Source organism: Ciconia boyciana, chromosome 2, assembly GCF_034638445.1.
Source record: "Ciconia boyciana chromosome 2, ASM3463844v1, whole genome shotgun sequence".
NCBI lineage: Eukaryota > Metazoa > Chordata > Aves > Ciconiiformes > Ciconiidae > Ciconia > Ciconia boyciana.
In genome coordinates, this window is record NC_132935.1 from 78,149,992 (window position 1) to 78,163,842 (window position 13,851).

The 13,851-nt window shown below is 41.6% G+C and overlaps 1 protein-coding gene across 1 annotated transcript; it reads right to left on the bottom strand.

The window, feature by feature from the left end:
* Window positions 1–2,497: 2,497 nt before the first annotated feature.
* On the bottom strand, window positions 2,498–6,417 carry MED10 (mediator complex subunit 10). The gene is made up of 4 exons (XM_072853049.1): window positions 6,261–6,417; window positions 5,902–5,985; window positions 4,612–4,714; window positions 2,498–3,427 (listed from the first exon to the last, which is right to left on the bottom strand). The coding sequence occupies exons 1-4, from the start codon at window positions 6,386–6,388 to the stop codon at window positions 3,332–3,334; spliced, it is 411 nt and encodes a 136-aa protein (XP_072709150.1). The 5' UTR covers window positions 6,389–6,417; the 3' UTR covers window positions 2,498–3,331.
* Between the last annotated feature and the right edge of the window lie 7,434 nt (window positions 6,418–13,851).

The window sequence follows — 13,851 nt, forward strand, 5'->3', positions numbered from 1 at the left end:
ATTTTTTTTCCTAAGTTGGTGTTACAAAAATTAAAGCTACCAAGGATGCCCTAAAGCATTAGGAGACACCCTGTAAAGTTTACAGATCCAAAAATCCAAATGGCAAGGACTATCTACTTTTTTTTTTTAATATCAATTTCTAATAGAATTTGCACAACCAGAGTAATGTATTTTGGAATGAGTAGCTATAAAAACAAGACTTCCTGAAAGCACCAGTTTTTAAGTGTGCTACTCCACCAAGTCCGACACACAGACTGGTGTCAGCGCTAGGAGCCAAAATACACCAGTATCCAGACCAGTATCTACTGGCCTCTTGTCCCATAAATGTTCTCTCTCAGCTACCACTGAAACACAGTTTCACCTGCCTGCTGCCAACGCTTTTGCTCTCAAGCTCCGCTTCCCATCACATTATATGCACCGGAAAGATTCACTTTCTTCGCTTGTGCCCTGTACACATCCCACGTGCCAGTCACAAGCCTTGCTTCAACAGCTCCTAGGGATCTAGGGCAACCCAGGCAGAGCAAAACGCAAACATGGTGCACTTTATCACTGTTTTCTGCCAAGTTAGTACAATAAAATTGTGAAGGAGAAAAGAGTGATTAGTGGTGGAGCAAATACAAGGAAAAGCAAGTGTGGAGATTAGGGCAGGATAGTATCAGGCAGCAATTAGATTTAGACTGCCAGGTAACAAGTCTTAAATAACTAATGCAGAGGAACACTGTCATGGTTTAGCCCCAGGCAGCCAACTAAGCACCACACAGCCACTCGCTAACTCCCCCCTGGTGGGATAGGGGAGACAATTAGAAAAGTAAAAGTGAGAAAACTCGAGGGTTGAGATAAAGACAGTTTAATAGGTAAAGCAAAAGCCGCGCACACAAGCAAAGCAAAGCAAGGAATTCATTCACTACTTCCCGTGGGCAGGCAGGTGTTCAGCCATCTCCAGGAAAGCAGGGCTCCATCACGCATAACGGTTACTTGGGAAGACAAACGCCATCACTGTGAACGTCCCCCCCTTCCTTCCTCTTCCCCAGCTTTATATACTGAGCATGACGTCATGTGGTATGGAATAGCCCTTTGGTCAGTTTGGATCAACTATCCTGGCTGTGTCCCCTCCCAGCTTCCTGTGCACCTGGCAGAGCATGGGAAGCTGAAAAGTCCTTGACTGGTGCAGCAACAACTAAAACATCAGTGTGTTATCAACACTGTTGTCGTGGTTTAGCCCCAGACGGCAACTAAGCACCACGCAGCCACTCGCTCACTCCCCCTCCTGCGGTGGGATAGGGAAGAGAATCGGAAGAGTAAAAGTGAGAACACTCATGGGTTGAGATAAGGACAGTTTAATAGGGAAAGCAAAAGCCACGCGCACGAGCAAAGCGAAGCAAGGGATTAATTCCCTACTTCCCACGGGCAGGCAGGTGTTCAGCCATCCCCAGGAAAGCAGGGCTCCATCACGCATAACGGTTACTTGGGAAGACAAACGCCATCACTCCAAATGTCCCCCCCTTCCTTCTGCTTCCCCAGCTTTATATAATGAGCATGATGTCATATGGTATGGAATAGCCCTTTGGTCAGTTTGGATCAACTATCCTGGCTGTGCCCCCTCCCAGCTTCTTGGGCACCTGGCAGAGCATGGGGAGCTGAAAAAAGTCCTTGACCAGTGTAAATACCGCTTAGCAACAGCCAAACATTGTTATCAATATTATTCTCATACTAAAACCCAAAACACAGCACTACACCAGCCACTAGGAAGGAAATCAACTCTATCCCAGCCGAAACCAGGACAACTGTTTTCAGCACAAATCCAAAACATAGCCCCATACTAGCCACTAAAAAGAAAATTAACTATCTCAGCTGAAACTAGGACAAACACCTAGTTTTCTGTTTTTCTTTTCCCTTTTGTTATGCCAAAGCTTGGTCAGGCATAGTGTTGCTTGGCATTATATTCAGCTAGGTAACCGAGCACAGACAGTACTTCAGGTGGGGAAACCATGGCACCAACAACTTGAACATCCCCATTAAGGTCTTTAATAGACTAGGTAGGTCTGCTATAGAGCACACGCATGTACAGCTATTTTGGAGCTCCTGCCCAAAACCACTAAGTTTAGCAACTGAGAAAGTTAGCAAAATAATAAATTCATTTGCTGGTGCAAAAAAATTCAAGTTACATCTGGAAGGACAAGTGTAAGCACAAACAGGTCAAGTTTCACAAATCCCCAAGATTAAAAGAGGTCCTCTTGCTTCCACCGTAGAACTGGTCTCCTGCACATGCACCACGCCCCTGGGTACTGAACCCAACGTGCTGGTTTATGTTGGGGCTACCATACATATGAAGTTACAGGTTTCACAGATGAGTTCACAGCTAATCAGAAATGCTTCAGGTGACAATCACTGATACCCAAAAATCTCCTGCTTCAGGTACTAAAAGGGAAGTTTTCCCCACACAGCCAAAATACCAAGTTGACATTATCTTCAGATATAAGCTTTTAATGGCCAAGTTTTGACATGTTATTTCTATCACTATGAGACTGAGGAATATGCTATTTTTCACAGCTTTCAGTTCATTCTCCAAAGAGTAGCATACAACTGAAAAACGTTAGATTTTAAATTTTTTCAAATTTTTATTCAACAACCTGCTTACAGAAAGTGAAGAGACTTAAAACAAAAGCTTACATTAAATACTATACAAAATATTAACATTGTTGAGGAGCTAGTCCCCGAATATGCTCACTCTCTATGTCCTCAGCCATCTGCACTGCAGCTCATAGAGCAAAACAAAAATATCTGAAGGTTTTCTTGGCTGCAATTCATTATGACACGAGGACTGCAGCCCTTGACAGGCTCCTGTTCAGCAGAATTTGGAAAGATGAAAGCAGTCAATTGTTTGTACTGTAATCAAAAAAAAGGTAGTTTACAAATGAAAAATTAATCACGTATAGTAGATACACTTCTCTTAAAAACAGATGAGCCCACAATCCTGGAGCACACTTTTCAGAAGACAAAAAGCATGATTTTCTCCTCTGGCAATGCACTTTGTGGGAAATGCTATGTATTGATGACCTGCAGGCAATTATAGCTCCAAAAGCTTTCAGGAAAGAAGAGGAGATCACCATAGCAAGTTTCAACTGCAACCTTGGAGTAAAAGTCTTCAGGAAGATTCAGTAGCTTCAGACCAGAACCATCAGCAATCATCAAGCTCCTCTCCAGCCCATCACTGACATTTTTAGTACAGTTGTTATGAAGGCTTGGATTCCCCCTCTCTCCAATCAATGTTTTTATTGAGTGGTATCATCAGTTTATGGAATTTACATTTTTAGAGCTACCAAAGGCCAACTTAAGGAGGAGGATCTTCTCCTCGGATAGCTTTGTACTTTGCCATGTCTTCTGGGAACACCTTTGTCAGTTCTTGAATTAACAGACTTTTAAATTTCTGGAAAGAGAAAACATGTATATACATCATCTGCACAATTTATTTAGATTTCATCAAGCAATGTTATCTGATGACTAGAAATGTTTGTATACACCACAGTTCTACATTTCAGTGACCTGAGAGAATGGTACCCAAAAAACCCTCAAAACCACACAGACAAACACAGAAAGTTACATTTACAAAATTCAGAGAAAACGCTCAAGTGAAATCCGCTAGGTAAGCACCAGGCAAACTAAAATGCTTTTAATTTCCTATAAATTAACTAGCATTTTCACCCAAGAAATACCTAGTTGGACCTCTCTGGTGAACTCTGGTGTATCAATATCTGTCTGACCTTATTAAGCAAAGCTGATAAAGGACATGCCCTCTTCATTTGATACAGAATCCCCTCCGCCTCCAAAAAGGAACTCCTACCTGGCTTAGAAATACATAAGTCTTCCTACAACTTTTACAAGTACAGAGCATATCAAAAGAAAAAGAAGCTTAGAACTTATGGAGATATGTCTACATTCTGCAGCACAAATTGGCTGAACTTAAAATTAGTGTGAAGGATTGCAAAGAACGTTCTGAAACACCAACAGCCCTTTCTCAAATCTCACTAAACTTCCTTTTCTGATTGTATTTTTCAGCTGTAATTACAAATACAGCAGTTAAACAGTATAGCAGAATGCTTAGGTTCATACTAGATGAAAGTACAAGTTCAGAAAACCCTAAACACTGGCATACATTTAAAATAATTTTATAAAGATTAACTCATGCTTATATAGCACGTTTGACATTTTAATACTCTAAGATACATTCAAGACTGGAAAAATACCCCTTCTGTTTTGCTTATTTCTAAACTTACACACATCACAGTTACAGATCTATAACAGTGTGAGGTACTCACTAGTATTTAAAATTAAAACAAACAAACAAGATCCATAATGCTACATACACCTTTAACCAAAATAAAATCATAGCGACACCTGCATCTCCAATTGTGGGATGAATTACGAGTTTCCTTTCCAGAACAGTCTGCATTAGCATCAATTAAGATGCAGGGATGCAGAGCAATTCCTAATACAAATCACCTAATAAGGGAATTAATAACTGCACAAGTGAAAAACCCCCAAGTTTTTACTTTTCTGTAAATACATATCAAATACATTATTACATTAGTACTTTCATTATTTCTGGTTTACCTTCATTGTGTCAATTTTTCCTTTTACTTGCTCATTTTTAGCCAAGGCTCGCTCCAGACACTCTTTAGTGTAAAGCTGAGGATTGCGGCCTTGATCTATGTATCTGAAAAATAGAAAAGATACTACCTAAATGATCATATTCCTACTAGGATGTTCTCTAAGGTACAGAATTATTCACCTTGCTCTCTCTTTGTTACTACCGTTATCTGAAATGTGCATTTTAAAAAACATAGTTTAACTCAGACATTTTCAACAGACAGCTCAAGGAGGACTGGGCCATGGCCAGCAAACAGCTGTCTTGGTATGCTGTTTTAAATCTTTGTTTCCAGGAAGCCTGGAGCTTTGAAAAAAGTATGAAAAGCAAACAAAAAACATAACTACCCAGGTCCTCACAGGCAATAAGTACACATGAATGAAGAAAGAGGGTCCTTTTCCAAGCAACTGAAAGGGCACTAACCATAAAGTAGCTTGGGTAGTACACGGCGAGCAATAAGCACATAGGAATACAGCACCCAGCAATTCAAGGATGAGGAGGAAGTGTATATACCATAGTAAAGAATAAAAATTAACACACTTGTGTCAGCAAACCTATAAGTGTACTTTTGCTTTGCAATATAAGTGCCTGACAAAGGGAAATTCCATCACTGAATAAAGAAAACAGAACATTTAATATTGTCATGGCAGATTTACAGACAGTGAAAGCCCAATCGAAAAAAGTCCTGTATAGCCAGTAATGTACTAGAACAGGCAAACCATTCGGACTTACAAGAAACACTAGTAAATTAACTTGTCAGCTATATCATAAAAGCTGTCTTGTATAGCTCTCCCTCTACATTCATTATTTCGCTTTTAATGTTCTAATTCTCTGCCAACAAGAAGATTGCCGCTACTGAAACTAAACACCTAAGTACTGACCTAATTTATTTTCACCTGCAACTTTAAATCCTGATTCTAACCTAGTGTAAAAGTATATTTCCAAAATGAAAGCTTACTTACTAAATCACCAGATTCGGCAGAATCTGTATTACTGCCTACATATGTAAAGTCAACATAAATTAAAAAAGAAAAAAAGAAAAAAAAAGCTCTGAAAGCAGGTGTATTTTTCACTTTATCAATTTTTCAATTTATCACTTCTCTTACCCTTCTGCCTGCTCACATTCTCGTGAGGCATTCAGAAGAGGGAGTTTAAGAAACAAGCTGTCCTCGGGGAAAACACCCACGCTGCAAGGACACGCTACCTCAAATCACACCGACTACAGCACCTTCCCTTCCAGGTTCAAAGCGACTTACTCAAAAACTTCCAAGGGCACACTGATATCGTGAAGCTGCTGCCGGCATTTGTCGATATCCTGCAAGCCGGTCACCATGAAATTCCTGTAAGAAGAAAACGGGTCGGTTTTAGCCAAAAAGGGGCGTGCTGGGCTAACCCTAACCCCGGCTGCGAGGCCAGCGACACGAAACCCAGCGAGGGAGACCCCGGCGAAACCTCCCGCCGCTCCTCCCTCGTTTTGCTACGGCGGAAGGATGACAGATCCACCGGCAGGGCCTCCGGTACGCTGAGGCACCAGGCTGGGGATGAGGGGAGGCGGCAAGGGCCCCGCGGCCTGGCCTGGTAACGAAGAGGGACGGCGGAGCAGCGGGCCCCTCACAATTTCTGGTTGAGCCCAGCCTGGCTGCTGGGCTGGAAGTCGCTGACGATAATGCCGAGCTGCCGGATGTTCTCCACGAACTTCTCCAGGTGCTCCTCCAGAGAGTCGAACTTCTCCGCCATCGCCATAGAAGCTCCCCGTCTTCCTCCGCCGCGCTTCCGGCCACTCGCGCATGCGTGGAAGGAGAGAAGCGGAAACGCTGGGCTGGCCCCGCCTCATACCACGCCTCCGTCGTCTCAGACCACGCCCCCTCGCTCGCAAGCCACGCCCCCGCCCGCGCCGCACCGACCCCGCTCCCGCCGCGGCGGCGGGAGCGGGGTCGGTGCGGCGCGGGCGGGGGCAATCGCAAGTCCGGCATCTGCGCATGGGCCACAAAAACCACGGGGCGACATGAGACTTTTGGGCTGCCCGCCTTGAGCTCAAGCACAATTCGTCGTTTCCGATGGCTTATTGTAATTACGGGTCTCACTTTACGGAAGGATGCTCAGCTCACCGGTTGCACAGCAGACGGTGAATGAAAGCGAGACAAAAATAAGAGCTATGAACCCTAAGTTGCACAAGTCAGTGTTTGCTTTGGGCGTTCCGGTTTTCTCAAATACGTGATCGCAAGTGAGAAATCTTTTTTACCCTGAAGGTAGTCAATAATACTAAATTATAACTAGCATCTTTTCTAAATGCCACATAATTGGAGTTTGACAATATGGATCATTCAGTAGCCCTGGGCACTGCTTTCCTTTCTTTTGTTGCCATATAACATCTCTAGGAATTTTTCAGTAGATCCCAGTGGAGCGGGAAGCAGGCAACGTGATTAGGAACATCTTTGAAAAGATGCCGGCACCCCTTTCGAAATGGTGAGATTTGAAAACTCACTTCTAATTGCTATGGCCCGCCAGACATGGACTGCTGCGTCTAGATCTTGAAGTGTCTCTCTGCTTGACTTCTTAAAGACAGTCTTTCCTGCCAGTCCACTCCTATAAAACTGCTATAATTGCTTCTCTTTTTTTTTTCAATTATCCTTTTCTCTGTCCTCAACAAATACTAGCACATTGCTTATGTTTTTAGACCGTCATTTGGGATCTCTCTGCTTTTGAGTGGTTCCCCTTCCTGTATTGCATAGACGTAAAATCGTTCCTCATTTTCAGACCCATTCAAAACTTGTGTCCAGCTCCAATTTGCTTACCACCCCCACCCTGTACCAGAGGTTGAATTCTAGTCCTGATCCATTTGCAGCGCAGAGCCCGCTCCCTTCCCGAAAGCTTTCCAAAAAGGTGGCTTCATGCTTTTCCCCATGCTGCCCTTTAGTGGGGTGGGGGTTGTCTGTGACTATCCTATCACTTCACTGCGTCCCGTCAAATTCCTCATTAAATTACTTGCCTTGCTATCCACAGCTGCAAGCTGCTGCCTGCTGATACCGGCTCTGGGTTAGGGATCATCTCTGTGAAGTCCTCAGCACAAAAGGACCTAACTCCTGGGTAAAGGCCATACATGCAGCTGGGGTACGGGTAACTGCACAGATCTAAAGAGCCGATATGTCTCTGCCTGTCTCACTCCCTGCATCTGATCAGTGGATATGCTCAGCCCATGCCTGATCCCACTGACAAAGGCAGCCCTCAGACTTCCCTTTTTTCTGGTAACAAAAATGCACACCCAGAGTTCAGGATACCTGGACTTCAATCTGTCTTTTTTATCCACAAGGAACAGAGCCTACAAAAAGCCTTGACCCCAGAGGCTAGGATATATTTGGCAGTGGGGGCCGTTCAGTCCCTGTGGCTGTTCTACTTTGTGCGGAAATTAAGCATTGCTTGAGCAATGGGACGACAGGGTTTGGCATACCACACAAAAAGAAATGGAGGAACCAGTGACTGATTGTCTGATAAGGGCTTGTTATCTTCCCCACCTGCCTTATATCTGCTAATTATGAGTGTTCTTGTAAACTGTGTAAGAAACAGAAGCGGTAACAGACAGAAGTTCACTTGATAGTAAAAAACACAATGGAATTATCTGGGGAATGGCAAAATATCAGTCTATATTAAATAATCCAGCTATCATTTTCCCTGTGGGAAGATTATCTGACATGTTAAAATTCCCGTGGCACATCACAATAACGTTATGCTTTATAAATAGCTTATTTCCGGTATGTCTGTTTTCAGTTGAATCCGAGATCAGCCCAGTAATGTCAATTAAAACTAAAAGTCAGCCCTTCGTGTCTGCCAAAGTACCATTGATTTAAAAGGAATTTGCTGTCAGTTTACAGCAGATAAGAATCTGATGCTTTGATTCACAATGAATGATTTGAATATTTGAAATAAGAACTAAACTAACATAGATATTATATTCAATCAACAGATTTAATGTATTTTATGCACTTGTAGCTATAACTTGCAATCATGTCTGTTCCACAATGAGAACCATCAAAATCAGCAATTCTTAATTTCTTGGCTGTATCTTTTTATTAGTTATATTTTTTTACAGTATTATATCAATGACAATAACAAAAATGTAAAAAACCTTCTAACGGCCAGTTTCTGTTCTGGGTTACCATGCTAGTTCAGTAGCAGAAAGTTGGGTCTTTGCTAAATGTAAAGCACTATTCAGGAGTTCATAAGATTCAGTACGCTAACCCAAAATTAAAAAGCAAGTGACTGTAAAGAGCACTAAATATTAAGGAAAATATAGGACTGTGCAAATGTGAAATTGTAAAAACAATCCTAGGCTGCAAAAAGCAATTAATCAGTTCTAGGCCTTGACAAGTATTGTCATCCTACGATAAAATAAATCCATTGTCTATTGATCAGCAGTTGCTGACCATCCTGTTTCCATAGTTGGCAGAACATTCTCTGGACAGCAGAAGTCCTGGGATTACAAGGTTTTAATACAAGTACTTTGCACTGATCACATGAGAGATCTTGCTCTGAGCAACAGAATAGCTTTTTCTAATATTTGGGAAGGAAGAATGTAGAATATGGTGTACTTAGCAGATTAGATCTGAATATGAGGAACAGGGGGGCTGAATTTTGAAAGAACAGTGTAAATACATGCAATTGTGTCAGACGTGGCTCTGCAGGCACAAGAGGTTGGGATTCAAACAAAAGAGTTGCTGTATATCCATCTTTGCTTATGGGCAAACACATTCTGCAGAAGTACGGAGCAGAATAACTTGCTTTAAATTCAATAACAAAAATGGGCTTTGAGGCACTGTTAAAACTTCCTCTCCTTCTTTGTGGGAAAGCCTTTGGCTGTTGGAATGCAGCAAACGACTTCTAGCTTGTTGGAACTGAGCAAACATGACTTCTAGCTTGCTTGTGATGACTGAAATCTAATAGATGTCCATTACTAACTCAGGTAAAGTATCTGACAGAAAAAAATAATGGAAGTTGAACATCAAATGTAGAGATATCCAGCTCATGTTAAATCTATATTTACTAGGGTGGTTAGGTTAGATTAATGAATTTTGTTAGATAAATGTGTACAGTGCTTTTAAGATTAAAAATTGCTATAAATATATTACCAATTGTTAAATTTTTCTCATGATCACCAACTTGGGCAGTGTTTTCCTGTTCAGGGAAAAAAAAGTAAAACAAAGAAACTTGTTCCAATGAAAAAGAGAGACAGAAAGAAAATAAGAAAGTCTGACAAATAACTCAGTCGATCAATACGTACATAGAAACAGAAAGATTTAGAAAGAAGATGTCATGCTTCATGATGTAAGTAACCATATTGCACTCCTACCCTGATTTCCATGCAGAGAGCGGGCAATTGCTGGCTTGTAAGCTGGACATCTGCACTGGGCAGTTAAGTAGGGTTTGTAATAAAGGATAGAATGAGAGGCCATGTGGATCAATATGACCCATTTGGGAAGAGTAGCACAGATTACATGAAAGAAAATCCTGTTTTGTAAACCTCTAATGAATTTTTCAAGGGGTCAGCAAGCATGTAGATAAGAGTGATCTAATTGATACAATCTACTTGAATTTCCCATCAGCTTTTGGTGAAATCCTTAACACAAGTCTTTTAAGGAACTAAAGCAATGGAATAAGGAGAGAAATCCTAGACTGAATAAAGAACTGATTGCCAGATAGAAAATGCAGGACAGGGGCAAACATTTAATTCTTGCAGGGGAGAATCATTCCCAGAGGAGTTCTACAGAGAACTGGGCTGAAAACTGTGCCATTCAATGTGTTCATAGATGACCCAGAAAAGAGATCAGATGGTGCAATGAGAAAATTGGCTTATGAGGAAGTTATTTGGAAGAGTAAAGATGAATACAGGTTGTAGAAAACTGTAGAAGGACCTGAAAAGGCTTGGTGGCTGGGCAACAAAGTGTCAGAAGAAATTCCAGCAGATAATGTAAAGCGATGCACGTAGCAAGCAAAAAAATCCTAGTTTCCACATGAAGATTCATAGCCTCTTGACCATTACCATTCAGGAGCGCGACTCGAGGATCGCAATAGAAAGTTCCAGTGCTCAGCAGTGGTCAGAAGTCATACGGAGAGTTAGGAATGTTTAGGAAAGGAATTTGAGAACAAAGTAGAAAATGTCATTGTGCTACTGCATAAATCCACAGTTCACCCCAACCTTGAATACTGTATACAGTCTGGTTCCCTGGAGAAGACCTGGAAAAGAGTCCGAGAAGGGCTGCCAAGGTGACTGTAGATGTGAAATGGCTTCTGTACTAGGAAAACATGAATAGACAGGGACTCTTCAGCTTCAGAGAGAGCCGACTGATGAGAACTATGACCGATACTTCACTGTATCTACAAAGCCATAAGTGGTCTGGAGCTTAGACTGTCTTCCAGCACAAAAACTAGGGGCCATCAAATCAAAGCCAACAGGAGACAGCTTCAAAACATGCAAAGAGAGGTGATTTTTGTCGTGCAAGGTTTAGCAGCCTCATAGAACTATTTGCAAATGGATGCTATGGACAGCAAAAGCTTAGCTGGGTTGGAGGGGAAGTGGGACGTATGCTTGGTAGAGAGAGTCAGAGAGAGGTAGATAAACCACACCTGGCTCAGGAAATCCCGTGAACCGAAGGTAGTCCAAGCCCAGGAGAGTAGGTCTCATAGATGTTTTTCTTGTCCTCACTCTTTAGCATTTGCTTCTGATTACTGCTGAGCACAGGATACTGGCCCAGATGGAGCCTTTATCTGAATCTGTGTGGTTACTGTTATGAGGTCCTGCCTGCCTGAATCGTCAAAGAATGGCCTGTGCTGTGTAGGATGTAGACAGATTGCATAGTGGTTTCTTACCAAGCAGAGCATAAAAAGGTTGATTTGAGACTGTTTATATGGCCTTCAGGTCTGGAAAAAGCTCAGCTCACTGTCTTCTTATCTGGTGGTATATACACTCCAGATAAACGACTTTTCCAGTATAATATGGCACAATGCAATGTTTAAGAGTAATTACTGAAAGTGCTGGTACAGTCACTTTTTCTTCTCAGAAATACAAAAAGCGACAAATAATTCATCTGTTTGTCCATCTCTGGAACCGTGATTCTCCTCCCAGCTCCTGTTTTCTGCTGCTGGCCAATAAAGTGGAAGAAGTTAATAAAGAAAATAAAACACATTGAGTTCCAATGATGTATGTTTTCTCTCCTTCTGTCTTTCTCACTTTCTGTCTTTGACTTTGTTACTGTTTTCTTCCGCATGATTGTATCTAATGCACCAATCACTTCTTCTTCATTCTGCAGACCCAAAAATGGAGGTTGAAATTTCGGGTCATTATCTGGGAGCATCACCTGCCTAAGAATTCCATTTTATGAGCCAGCTACCCTTCTTTGTTTTAATTAGAACAGGCGATAAGCAAAAGAGAAGCAGGGAAGATAGATGTGAGCAGCACAGAGAATACCATTTACCTGCTCTTGATATTTCAGGCTGATGGTATTTATGTTTAGGATATTTTTCAGCTCACTCGGAAGCATGCTGTATTTTCACATCTTACGGCATAAAAATAATGTGATACAATAAAATAAACAATTTTTTAAAATCCCATTATTCAGGTGAATAAGAGGTGTAATTATAGTTTCCATACAGATTTGGTATTTAGCAACTGGCTCATTAGTGACTTGAAATAACACATGTCTTACCACAAATTAGCAGGATGATGCATTTATGCATCATGGCTGGATCTCAGTCTTACTGAAATCATCTAAATTTATTTATCTAAGAAGCAGCAGGATCAGGATTTTGTTCATACATAATTTTTGCTCTTCCAAGTCCTGTAGATTTTGAGATGTTCTGGGACCTGATCCAAAGATAACTGAGCCCCGTGAGACTCTTTCTATTGATGGTAAAGGATACTGGATGACAGAGTCTGTTCTCACAACTCTGGCTCCAAGGAGGTCAGCAAGACACAGCAAAGGACTTATAAGTATATTTCAGGACAGGAATATTATTTCCATAGTATAATGACAATTCATCTAGATCTGCAATACTGAAAACTTTTATTTCATAGTATCCTTAATATCCCATAAAGAATTAATTCTTAATTTTGTTTTTTAAAAATATGCTGAGAAATCAATAGAATTATCTGGTTTTTTTCCCCTGGAGTATTAATCTTATTTGTCAGAGTCAGTTTATATTGCATCCATATTGCTGCCATATGTGATTTAAAGCAAAATTAAGATATTTTCTTCTGAAATGCAGAGTTGCTTTCAATACTTATCAAGTAGCTTCATGTGATTTTTTTTCCACAGGTGTGAGAAACACATATATATATTGTACTCTTAGAAAAATATTCTTTTCATTACACAATATCAGCAAGTAAGGCTGATTTGCCTATTGCTGCTTTTTTTTTCTGTAACTCAGAATAACTAGTGCACTGTATTTAAAACTGATACTTTTTTCATTTTTTTCATATTTTTTTCACTTTCAGGCAGTCAGATTTCCTAAGACTCCCAGACCACATGTGTGCTAGCAAATGAAATGGACCTGGGACCATCCTCCAGCACTGAGTGCCATTGGCATGGAGCAGTCCTGATTTATATTCCAACTCCTAAAACGTACCTGAAAGCAATTCTGGAAGAATATCACTGGTCTGGATGAAAAAGCTGGGCAGGTACCTTTGGAACAGTTAAACAGCATGGATGCCTGTATTCCTGTGTTTGTGCCCTTCCCTGGCACTTTTCGTTTTTCTAAAGTAGATCTATTATTCATGGTGTACACGAAAAAGGAAGTAATGCCCACATGGGTTCAAACCAGAACAAATGAGAAAGTCAGAAAGATTACTTAGCATTCACAGTCATACCTCGTGGTGAAAAGCTTTTAAACAACCAAGTTGCGCAGAGCCGTGGTTACAGCCAGCATGGAGCTACCAGTACTGTTGCCTCGGGGCTGGGAGTAGTCCTGGGGCTTGCGCGGATGTTGTGCGGGAGAGGCTGGAATCGGCGAGCACTACAGGGTTCAGCCTGATCAACATGAAGGGTCTCTCATGTTCACCAGAACAGCCCGTAAGCTACCTCCAGTTCAAACTGGGACTACCAGATCTTCCAAGCCACTTCTGAACTGCTCAGGTTCAAACCGATCACAGTATAGGAGTGTGCGGGCAGCCGTAGGCTGTGGGGGACTTCAGAACATGGTGGGGCAAAAGGCTTGAA